General features: G+C 46.1%; 2 protein-coding genes across 3 annotated transcripts in view; both read left to right on the top strand.

Moving 5' to 3' along the window:
- LOC115165090 (mucin-17-like) overlaps positions 1-197 on the top strand; it is a 20083-nt gene extending 19886 nt beyond the window's left edge. The window contains exon 5 of the mRNA XM_029718126.1: positions 192-197. Coding sequence (XP_029573986.1) covers positions 192-197 — 6 coding nt within the window. The remainder of the gene's footprint in view (positions 1-191) is intronic.
- The window catches only part of LOC115164908 (mucin-17-like), a 26730-nt gene continuing 13565 nt past the window's right edge, over positions 2-13166 (top strand). For both annotated transcript variants that reach the window (XM_029717827.1, XM_029717826.1), the window contains exon 1: positions 2-13087. In XM_029717827.1, the coding sequence (XP_029573687.1) occupies positions 256-13087 (12832 nt within the window). In that variant the 5' untranslated portion in view covers positions 2-255. The remainder of the gene's footprint in view (positions 13088-13166) is intronic.

Below are 13166 nucleotides of genomic sequence, written 5' to 3'. Positions count from 1 at the left end.
TTTAGCACTGAGAAGCCAAAACAAATAGTGACCACAGCGTCACATGAAACTGCAACAGCTGAGACAGCAAGAAGTGCTAGAACTACAGCAACTTCTCTGTATAGCACTGAGAAACCTACCACAGAGCAACAGCACACTGCAACAAAAGAGAGTGAAAAGACTGCTACAACTACAGAAACTTCTCTGTTTAGCACTGAGAAACCAAGTCATATAACTACTTCAGTATCAAAGGAAATTGAAACAGCGGAGTCGGAAATGGCTGCTGCCTCTGCTACAGTTTCTTCTCTATATAGCACTGAGAAAATTGCTCATGTTGAGACTACCATCCTAGAGGAGGAGAGCTCAGGGTATCTGTCTTCTGATATGTTTACGACTCAGTCAGCTGCCACCCCTCCTTCTCCAGTGTATAGTACAGTCAGACCAGAACAGCCAGAGGCACCATCAAGCTCAGAAATTCCATCAGTTGTTCCCATTATTGATGAAACAGAGACAAGCACCATCCTCACTTCAGAAGAGGATACAAGCTCAAGTGGAGCAACAGCTGAGATGTTCACCAAGGAGTCTGTTGCAACAACTGCATCCACATCAGAGTCAGTTAGTGCTTTCACTACATCAAGACCAACAGTGACCTCAAGTTCAATCTTCACCATTTCAGAGGAAGATGGTTCTGGTGACCAGACACCTGATATGTTTACCAAGGCACCAGTCTCAACTATTGAGTTTGTCAGTAGATATACCACTGTTCATACATCTACAGGAAAGGTGATGGAACAAACCAGAGCATCAACACAGTATACCCACAGCACCTCTTCACCCATGGACTTGGAGGGATCTGGAATCTCAAAGACAGAGAGTGACCAAGAGACAACTCAGCCAGAGGGTTTAGGTGTGGAAGAAGTAGTTGAGACCACCAGTAAACCACAGGACCAGTTCGCTGTAGCCACAGATGAGACAGAAATCAAAGAGACCGAGAGTAAATCTGAGGCTCTAAGTGTTGCATCCTCAACACAGTCCGCACAGCTCAGCCAAGAATCTACATCAACCCAATACCCTCTATCCACTAGCACATCTGAGACAATAGAATCAGCTGCTGCTTCATTGTCCGAGCAAGGAAGTGGAGACTTCACAGAACCCTCTATTTCAGAAAGTGATGCCACAGAGGGTGAGAGTTCAGGTGATGACACATCTGCTATTACAACAGCCCCACTGCATACTACATCATCTTTAACAGACTCATTGGTAACAAAATCAGTAAGCACTGAAGTAACTAATGGAACCAAGGTGGTTGAGCAGACAGAAGAACCAACAGGCACAGATGGACCTTCAGCTGGCCCTGTCTCAAGTGTGACAGCCTCAGTGGTCACATTCACAGATGAGGAGAGCTCTGGCTACCTGACACCTGAAATGTTTACCAAGGAATCTACTACACCAACATCACTAGGGTCGGAAGCTTTGATGATCACATCTTCCTCCCCAATCAACAGCATTGACCAATTCCAAAGCACAACTGTAGGAACAGTCATCACACCCACAGAAGAAATAGATGAAACGCCCATAGACTCTCCCACTGCAGCAGTTGAAACTTTGGAGCCTTCTGTGGACCAAGCAACTGGACTAGCAAGCACATCATCACCATTTGTCACTGCATTCACTTACGTATACATGGGGGTCTCGGGAATCTCAGCAACAGATGATGACCAGGAGACAAGTAAACCGGAAGGGTCAGTTGAGGAGGCACCAGTGGAGACCACCACTAAACCACAGTACCAGTTCACTGTAGCAACTGATAAGAATGAAATCAGAGCGACTGAGAGCACATCTGAGACTCCAGGTGATGTTTCTTCAAAAGAGTTGAAACAGTCCCAGGAATCCACATCAACCCAATCTCCTTCCATGTCAAGCACAGGTAAACCAACAGAGGCTTCCACAGCCTCTTTCACAGAGCAGGGTAGTGGTGACTTGACAATAGACTCTATAGCCGAGGATGAACAGAGAGAGCACGAGAGTTCAGGTGAAGACATCTCAGATGTGTCCACTAAGCAACCTGCAAGCACAACTGCTCCTCTCATGTCTAGTCCAGCAACAACAATGGAGGAATATACCACATTTTCTGTTAGTGGTGACACCACCCTTGAAACAGCTGTTGAGGTTGATACAACTCTATCAATCGGCACAACTGCAGAGGTACCTAAGGTTATTTTTAGCACAGATCAGACCCAGGAAAGTGAGGTGACAGAAAAAGATACAAGCAGCACAGAGAAACCATCAGTTGCTTTAATGTCAAATGTAACACTCACAGACGATGAAATTTCAGGTGACCAGACCCCAGATATGTTTCCCAAAGGGTTTGTTACTGCAACGGTTTCTTCTGTATACAGCACAGTCGAAGCAGAACAAATGACATCCACGACTAAAGTTTCTTCTCTGTTTAGCACTGAGAAGCCAAAACAAATAGTGACCACAGCGTCACATGAAACTGCAACAGCTGAGACAGCAAGAAGTGCTAGAACTACAGCAACTTCTCTGTATAGCACTGAGAAACCTACCACAGAGCAACAGCACACTGCAACAAAAGAGAGTGAAAAGACTGCTACAACTACAGAAACTTCTCTGTTTAGCACTGAGAAACCAAGTCATATAACTACTTCAGTATCAAAGGAAATTGAAACAGCGGAGTCGGAAATGGCTGCTGCCTCTGCTACAGTTTCTTCTCTATATAGCACTGAGAAAATTGCTCATGTTGAGACTACAGTCCTAGAGGAGGAGAGCTCAGGGTATCTGACTTCTGATATGTTTACGACTCAGTCAGCTGCCACCCCTCCTTCTCCAGTGTATAGTACAGTCAGTCCAGAACAGCCAGAGGCACCATCAAGCTCAGAAATTCCATCAGTTGTTCCCATTATTGATGAAACAGAGACAAGCACCATCCTCACTTCAGAAGAGGATACAAGCTCAAGTGGAGCAACAACTGAGATGTTCACCAAGGAGTCTGTTGCAACAACTGCATCCACATCAGAGTCAGTTAGTGCTTTCACTACATCAAGACCAACAGTGACCTCAAGTTCAATCTTCACCATTACAGAGGAAGATGGTTCTGGTGACCAGACACCTGATATGTTTACCAAGGCACCAGTCTCAACTATTGAGTTTGTCAGTAGATATACCACTGTTCATACATCTACAGGAAAGGTGATGGAACAAACCAGAGCATCAACACAGTATACCCACAGCACCTCTTCACCCATGGACTTGGAGGGATCTGGAATCTCAAAGACAGAGAGTGACCAAGAGACAACTCAGCCAGAGGGTTTAGGTGTGGAAGAAGTAGTTGAGACCACCAGTAAACCACAGGACCAGTTCGCTGTAGCCACCGATGAGACAGAAATCAAAGAGACCGAGAGTAAATCTGAGGCTCTAAGTGTTGCATCCTCAACACAGTCCGCACAGCTCAGCCAAGAATCTACATCAACCCAATACCCTCTATCCACTAGCACATCTGAGACAATAGAATCAGCTGCTGCTTCATTGTCCGAGCAAGGAAGTGGAGACTTCACAGAACCCTCTATTTCAGAAAGTGATGCCACAGAGGGTGAGAGTTCAGGTGATGACACATCTGCTATTACAACAGCCCCACTGCATACTACATCATCTTTAACAGACTCATTGGTAACAAAATCAGTAAGCACTGAAGTAACTAATGGAACCAAGGTGGTTGAGCAGACAGAAGAACCAACAGGCACAGATGGACCTTCAGCTGGCCCTGTCTCAAGTGTGACAGCCTCAGTGGTCACATACACAGATGAGGAGAGCTCTGGCTACCTGACACCTGAAATGTTTACCAAGGAATCTACTACACCAACATCACTAGGGTCAGAAGCTTTGATGATCACATCTTCCTCCCCAATCAACAGCATTGACCAATTCCAAAGCACAACTGTAGGAACAGTCATCACACCCACAGAAGAAATAGATGAAACGCCCATAGACTCTCCCACTGCAGCAGTTGAAACTTTGGAGCCTTCTGTGGACCAAGCAACTGGACTAGCAAGCACATCATCACCATTTGTCACTGCATTCACTTACGTAGACATGGGGGTCTCAGGAATCTCAGCAACAGATGATGACCAGGAGACAAGTAAACCGGAAGGGTCAGTTGAGGAGGCACCAGTGGAGACCACCACTAAATCACAGTACCAGTTCACTGTAGCAACTGATAAGAATGAAATCAGAGCGACTGAGAGCACATCTGAGACTCCAGGTGATGTTTCTTCAAAAGAGTTGAAACAGTCCCAGGAATCCACATCAACCCAATCTCCTTCCATGTCAAGCACAGGTAAACCAACAGAGGCTTCCACAGCCTCTTTCACAGAGCAGGGTAGTGGTGACTTGACAATAGACTCTATAGCCGAGGATGAACAGAGAGAGCACGAGAGTTCAGGTGAAGACATCTCAGATGTGTCCACTAAGCAACCTGCTAGCACAACTGCTCCTCTCATGTCTAGTCCAGCAACAACAATGGAGGAATATACCAAATTTTCTGTTAGTGGTGACACCACCCTTGAAACAGCTGTTGAGGTTGATGCAACTCTATCAATCGGCACAACTGCAGAGTTACCTAAGGTTATTTTTAGCACAGATCAGACCCAGGAAAGTGAGGTGACAGAAAAAGATACAAGCAGCACAGAGAAACCATCAGTTGCTTTAATGTCAAATGTAACACTCACAGACGATGAAATTTCAGGTGACCAGACCCCAGATATGTTTCCCAAAGGGTTTGTTACTGCAACGGTTTCTTCTGTATACAGCACAGTCGAAGCAGAACAAATGACATCCACGACTAAAGTTTCTTCTCTGTTTAGCACTGAGAAGCCAAAACAAATAGTGACCACAGCGTCACATGAAACTGCAACAGCTGAGACAGCAAGAAGTGCTAGAACTACAGCAACTTCTCTGTATAGCACTGAGAAACCTACCACAGAGCAACAGCACACTGCAACAAAAGAGAGTGAAAAGACTGCTACAACTACAGAAACTTCTCTGTTTAGCACTGAGAAACCAAGTCATATAACTACTTCAGTATCAAAGGAAATTGAAACAGCGGAGTCGGAAATGGCTGCTGCCTCTGCTACAGTTTCTTCTCTATATAGCACTGAGAAAATTGCTCATGTTGAGACTACCATCCTAGAGGAGGAGAGCTCAGGGTATCTGTCTTCTGATATGTTTACGACTCAGTCAGCTGCCACCCCTCCTTCTCCAGTGTATAGTACAGTCAGACCAGAACAGCCAGAGGCACCATCAAGCTCAGAAATTCCATCAGTTGTTCCCATTATTGATGAAACAGAGACAAGCACCATCCTCACTTCAGAAGAGGATACAAGCTCAAGTGGAGCAACAGCTGAGATGTTCACCAAGGAGTCTGTTGCAACAACTGCATCCACATCAGAGTCAGTTAGTGCTTTCACTACATCAAGACCAACAGTGACCTCAAGTTCAATCTTCACCATTTCAGAGGAAGATGGTTCTGGTGACCAGACACCTGATATGTTTACCAAGGCACCAGTCTCAACTATTGAGTTTGTCAGTAGATATACCACTGTTCATACATCTACAGGAAAGGTGATGGAACAAACCAGAGCATCAACACAGTATACCCACAGCACCTCTTCACCCATGGACTTGGAGGGATCTGGAATCTCAAAGACAGAGAGTGACCAAGAGACAACTCAGCCAGAGGGTTTAGGTGTGGAAGAAGTAGTTGAGACCACCAGTAAACCACAGGACCAGTTCGCTGTAGCCACCGATGAGACAGAAATCAAAGAGACCGAGAGTAAATCTGAGGCTCTAAGTGTTGCATCCTCAACACAGTCCGCACAGCTCAGCCAAGAATCTACATCAACCCAATACCCTCTATCCACTAGCACATCTGAGACAATAGAATCAGCTGCTGCTTCATTGTCCGAGCAAGGAAGTGGAGACTTCACAGAACCCTCTATTTCAGAAAGTGATGCCACAGAGGGTGAGAGTTCAGGTGATGACACATCTGCTATTACAACAGCCCCACTGCATACTACATCATCTTTAACAGACTCATTGGTAACAAAATCAGTAAGCACTGAAGTAACTAATGGAACCAAGGTGGTTGAGCAGACAGAAGAACCAACAGGCACAGATGGACCTTCAGCTGGCCCTGTCTCAAGTGTGACAGCCTCAGTGGTCACATTCACAGATGAGGAGAGCTCTGGCTACCTGACACCTGAAATGTTTACCAAGGAATCTACTACACCAACATCACTAGGGTCGGAAGCTTTGATGATCACATCTTCCTCCCCAATCAACAGCATTGACCAATTCCAAAGCACAACTGTAGGAACAGTCATCACACCCACAGAAGAAATAGATGAAACGCCCATAGACTCTCCCACTGCAGCAGTTGAAACTTTGGAGCCTTCTGTGGACCAAGCAACTGGACTAGCAAGCACATCATCACCATTTGTCACTGCATTCACTTACGTAGACATGGGGGTCTCGGGAATCTCAGCAACAGATGATGACCAGGAGACAAGTAAACCGGAAGGGTCAGTTGAGGAGGCACCAGTGGAGACCACCACTAAACCACAGTACCAGTTCACTGTAGCAACTGATAAGAATGAAATCAGAGCGACTGAGAGCACATCTGAGACTCCAGGTGATGTTTCTTCAAAAGAGTTGAAACAGTCCCAGGAATCCACATCAACCCAATCTCCTTCCATGTCAAGCACAGGTAAACCAACAGAGGCTTCCACAGCCTCTTTCACAGAGCAGGGTAGTGGTGACTTGACAATAGACTCTATAGCCGAGGATGAACAGAGAGAGCACGAGAGTTCAGGTGAAGACATCTCAGATGTGTCCACTAAGCAACCTGCAAGCACAACTGCTCCTCTCATGTCTAGTCCAGCAACAACAATGGAGGAATATACCACATTTTCTGTTAGTGGTGACACCACCCTTGAAACAGCTGTTGAGGTCGATACAACTCTATCAATCGGCACAACTGCAGAGGTACCTAAGGTTATTTTTAGCACAGATCAGACCCAGGAAAGTGAGGTGACAGAAAAAGATACAAGCAGCACAGAGAAACCATCAGTTGCTTTAATGTCAAATGTAACACTCACAGACGATGAAATTTCAGGTGACCAGACCCCAGATATGTTTCCCAAAGGGTTTGTTACTGCAACGGTTTCTTCTGTATACAGCACAGTCGAAGCAGAACAAATGACATCCACGACTAAAGTTTCTTCTCTGTTTAGCACTGAGAAGCCAAAACAAATAGTGACCACAGCGTCACATGAAACTGCAACAGCTGAGACAGCAAGAAGTGCTAGAACTACAGCAACTTCTCTGTATAGCACTGAGAAACCTACCACAGCGCAACAGCACACTGCAACAAAAGAGAGTGAAAAGACTGCTACAACTACAGAAACTTCTCTGTTTAGCACTGAGAAACCAAGTCATATAACTACTTCAGTATCAAAGGAAATTGAAACAGCGGAGTCGGAAATGGCTGCTGCCTCTGCTACAGTTTCTTCTCTATATAGCACTGAGAAAATTGCTCATGTTGAGACTACCATCCTAGAGGAGGAGAGCTCAGGGTATCTGACTTCTGATATGTTTACGACTCAGTCAGCTGCCACCCCTCCTTCTCCAGTGTATAGTACAGTCAGTCCAGAACAGCCAGAGGCACCATCAAGCTCAGAAATTCCATCAGTTGTTCCCATTATTGATGAAACAGAGACAAGCACCATCCTCACTTCAGAAGAGGATACAAGCTCAAGTGGAGCAACAGCTGAGATGTTCACCAAGGAGTCTGTTGCAACAACTGCATCCACATCAGAGTCAGTTAGTGCTTTCACTACATCAAGACCAACAGTGACCTCAAGTTCAATCTTGACCATTACAGAGGAAGATGGTTCTGGTGACCAGACAACTGATATGTTTACCAATGCACCAGTCTCAACGATTGAGTTTGTCAGTAGATATACCACTGTTCATACATCTACAGAAAAGGTGACGGAAGAAACCGGAGCATCAACACAGTATACCCACAGCACCTCTTCACCCATGGACTTGGAGGGATCTGGAATCTCAAAGACAGAGGATGACCAAGAGACAACTCAGCCAGAGGGTTCAGGTGAGGGGGTAGTAGTTGAGACCACCACTAAACCACAGGACCAGTTCACTGTAGCCACAGATGAGACCGAAATCAGAGAGACTGAAAGCACATCTTGGACTCCAAATGTTGATGCTCCAAAAGAGTTCACACAGTCACAGGAATCCACATCAACCCAATCTCTTTCAATGTTAATAACAGGTAACCCATCAGAGGCTTCCACAGTCTCTTTCACAGAGCATGGTAGTGGTGACTTGACAATTGACTCTACAGTTGATAATGATGGTACAGAGGACGAGAGTTCAGGTGAAGACAATTTAGACGTGTCCACTAAGCAACCTGCAAGCACAACTGCTCCTCTACCGTCTAGTCCAGCAACAACAATGGAGGAATTTACCACATTGTCTGTCGGCAGTGTCACAAGCCTAGAAACAGCTGTTGAGGTTGATGAAACTCTATCATCTGGCACAACTGCAGAGGTACCTAACACTATTTCTATCACAGCTCAGACCCCGGAAAGTGAGGTGACAGAAAGAGAAACAAGCAGTACAAAGAAACCCTCAGATTTAACACTCACAGACGCTGAAAGCTCAGGTGACCAGACCTCTGATGTGTTTACCAAGGAAACAGGCCAAACAGAATCTATTGTGTCAAGTTCACCAGGCCCAGATGACGAGGGTCATGTCAGCCCAGATAAAGAAACTACCATCAGTCCAGATGCTACACAGCCCCCTACTACTGTGAATGATCGCACAACTATGACTGATAGCACCACTATGAGTGACCATACAACACACCGATTCCATAAAACCGAAAGAGACCATACTACGACGAGAGCCCATACAACAGTGAGTGATCATTCAACTATTGGAGACCACACAGTAGCAAGAGACCACACAATTGTCAGAGACCATACAACAGTGCCTTTTAGATCACAGTCATCCACATTCACTGCTCTCCCCTCTATTATATACCAGGGTGTTACCGACCAGCAGGTCATGATAGTCACCTCAGCAAGCAGCCAAACCAAAACTGACCAGACCCCCACCATGGTGCTGCACGGTACGAAACCATCGACAAGCACAGTTATCATATTTACAGAGGAGGCTGGAGATGAGGACACACTGTTCTCCACTGTTACAGACAGCATGACCACAACCCCTGAGATTATCACTAAAGATGAAACCATCATTGACGCTGATACTGTGGCAATGGTTGAACTCTCCTCACCTCTCTACCCCACCATCTTTACAGAGGAAGCATGGGGAGTCACAGCCATTACCATGACACCACAGTCCTCAATTGCAATGACAAAAGAACCTGAAGGGTCTGGGACAGATGACTATTTGTCTTCCACAATTGACTCACTGAGTCTGGCCACAACACAAATCCCATCAGTCACCTCTGTAGATATATCTGCAGAGGCAAGTGCTCAGACAACAAGAAGGTCTGCAAAAGTTCAACATTCAGAGACTGGTCGAACGACCACCTCGTCATCTGTAGAGGATGTTTTTAGTGATGCGTCTACTTCAGTGTTTGTGCCCTCTGTAGCTGAAACCACCCAAGCCAGAGCTCTATCCACGGAGTCCAGCTCTCAGACGGCCTTCACCACACCAAATGTGTTTAGTGATGAGTTCTCCGGAGATGGTGTCACTGGTGAGGAGTCTGATACAGAGCCTACTCCTTCTGCCCCTGTATCATCCCAAGCATCAACTCTCCCCATAGATACAAGCTCACAGACCACAGTTAGCAGTGAGGAATTCCCGACAGATGCAATTGAATTATCCACCACCCCTTCTCCTACTACTGTTAAAGCTAGAGTAGAAGACACATCTGATGAGCATTCTGAAGTGGAGGCCACAACAACTTCATCTAGTTCCACCCAAGCCACCAAGGTGTTTGACACTCCTACACAACAGACGCCAGAGTCCACTGAAGAAGACAAAGAGACTGTGAAACCAACCAGCCCATTGCCTGTTGATGAGTCTTCAGGAGAAGACGACTCTGAAGGCTCTGGATCTGAGACCTTCACCTCTGTAGTGGAGACCTCCCAAACCACAATCCCCACCTCAACAGCTACTAAGGAGGGTGAAGCGACAGAGATTACCATTCTAGTACCTCCATCTTTAGAGAAGGGCATCTCTGGGGATGACATGAAGACTTCAAATCCCAAACCCTCTGAAGCCACTTCCTCCCTGTATAGCAAAGATAAACCATCAGTTGCTTCCATTTTGGATTTAACATCCACAGATGAAGACAGCTCTGGTGACCCAACCCCTAAAACGTTTACCAAAGAGTCTGTTACTGTACGTTTACAAATGACATCCACAACTACGGTTTATTCTCTGTTCAGCACTGAGAAACCTTCACTTTCTTCCATTTCGGATATAACCTCCACAGACGAAGAGAGCTCTGGTGACCATAACCCTGATAAGTTTACTAAAGCGTCTAAAACTACCACAGTTTCTCCAGTTGACAGCACTGTCAAAATGGAGCAGGTAACAGCCACAACAATGTCACCTGAAAAAGCAACAGCAGAGATTGAAAAGACTACAACTACTACAGGTTTGTCTCTGTTTTGGACTGAGAAAACAGAGAAAGCTTCCTCTCAGGCAAGTTTGTCTGTCCATTCCACTGTTGCGCCATCTGTAATGCCCGATGTGGTGGACCAGTTTGTCACAACTTTTGTCCCCGAGGTGGACGTGACAAAACCTGAAGAATCTTTCCAACAGGCTAGGTCTGAGATTGCATTTACCCACCATGCATTTACCCATACCTCTGATATGTTGGTCACTACAACAGCTTCTTCTGTACACAGCACTGTCAAAGCAGAACAAGTGAAAACCACAGTAATGCCACATATGATGTCACCAGAAGAGACTGCAGCCATTGATCCGACAGAAACACCAACAGACTCAGAGGAGTTAGTAACTCCTGGTGTTGATGACACAGAAACAGGTTCTACAGATGAAGAGAGTTCTGGAGATGAGACAAGTCCGATGACCACCCAGGAGTCTCCTGTAACAGAAGCTCATTTACACAGTAGCACAGCCAAGCCATTGCAGACATCAACTTCAGCTGTCTATGAATCCGTGGCTGACCTTACCTCTCCTGAAACAACTGCTGATAGTGAAGAAACCAAACAGACAGACCTAACAAACACAGGACAGCCATCAGATATTCTCAGTTCAGTGAAAAGCACAGTGATCTCAGTCCTACCTGATAAAGATAAGGAGAGCTCAGGTGACCAAACCCTTGACATTTTTACCGAAGACTTACCAACTACTACAGTTTCTTCTCTGTTTAGCACAGAGGAACCTACAACAACATCACAGGAAACTGTAACAGAAGAGAGTGAAGTCACTGAGCAAACTGAGAGACCATCAGGCTCTGCAAAACCGTCAGCTACCATCTCCGTCTTACCTTCCACAGATGACCAGAGCTCAGGTCACCAGACAAGTGAGGCTTTCACTACAGACGCTTCTTCAACAGAAGATCCTCTCTTGGCTAGCACAGTGCAGGCAATTGCCTCTGTCTATTCCACTGAGGCAGCATCAGAGTCTGACGTGGTGGTCCAGTTTGTCACAACATTTGCCCCCAAACCAGACCAGACAACACCAGAGGAATCGTTCGAACAGGCCAGGTCGGAGATAACATTTACTCATCGTCCTCATACTGATCTCTCTTCTGAGGAAACGGCATTGCCTACAACCAGTCCCATGCTGCCTAAGGAAGATTCAAGCCAGTCTTTAGAAACTATAACTGCACCTGCACAGAGCTCAGAATCAACTTTTGTCTCTTCTCCAGTGAAGACTGATGCTGTTTTACCCACACCAGAGGCAGAGCAACAAGTTGAAGCTTCAAGCCAGGTACCTACAACAGAGGAGGTTTCTCCTAGTGCAGAGGGCAACTCCGAACAAGAGGCTGTGGTTGAAGAGACAGGCGTTCCTATCATTGTTTCTCCTCTAACTGAGAAGGTATTAGAAACTAACGTGAACAGCACACCATCTGCAATGACATACATTGATGAAATGGTGGACTATGAAAGTACCTCAGACCCAGTACAGGTTAAATCTATACCTTCCGTCGTTATAACCACCACAAAGCCTGAGGTGGAAGCAACAGCGCTCAGAACTGCCCCAACACAGACTGTCCCAACACAGACTGTCTCAACACAGAATATTGAGAGTGTGTCATCGAGTTCAGAGAGCAGTTCAGAGAGCAGATCAGAGGAACTGTCCAGCCCATCTGTGACTCAATCAGTATTAGCCTCCTACAGCTCAGAAAGCAGTTTGGAGGAAAAGTTGACAATAGCTTCAACCTTGAAGCCAGAGAGTAACACAACAGAGGAGACCACCCCATCCCTCTTTGTGACTCAGACAGAACTGACAGCCTCCGTCACTGGTTCACCCTCTCTCACGACTCCTAGTGCTGAAATTGAGTCAACCGGTTCTGAGAGCAGTCCAGAAGGAAAGACAGTTTCTGAGAAGCCAGAGATTGACACTATGGAGGAAACCACCCAATCGTCGGCACAGATTCAGACCGTGGTTTTGCCAGGTGTCACCAGTCCACCATCTCGCCAGTCTCCAGCCGCCCCCGGGGCGGAGTCCCTTAGTGTCGTAAGCTCCTCTGAGAAACAGGAAGCACAGGGTGAAATTGAGGAAGTTGTTACTCCTACCACGGAGATGCCAACGAGGGAAAAGCCAGAGTACACAACTGAATCGCCAGCAGGAACACAGAACCAGCCAAAATCAGTCGCTACAATCCACAGCATTCCTTCATCTGTGTCTGAGGAGGAGGAAACCGTGGACTATGATAATGTATCAGGACCTACGTTAGTCGAGGGTGAACCCCCCATCAAGGGAGTGGAAACTACCACTTCAGCTGAGACCAGACTGGATTTGGGGCACACGATCGTTGGCGAGACAATTGAAATTGCAGGTATGTGGTGGTCAATGATACAATGTTATTGTGTGCTATGGAAATATCATCATATCATAATTTTAAACATTTGTCATTT

Source organism: Salmo trutta, chromosome 27 (assembly GCF_901001165.1).
Source record: "Salmo trutta chromosome 27, fSalTru1.1, whole genome shotgun sequence".
Lineage (NCBI taxonomy): Eukaryota > Metazoa > Chordata > Actinopteri > Salmoniformes > Salmonidae > Salmo > Salmo trutta.
This window is presented reverse-complemented; position numbering and strand designations above follow the sequence as displayed.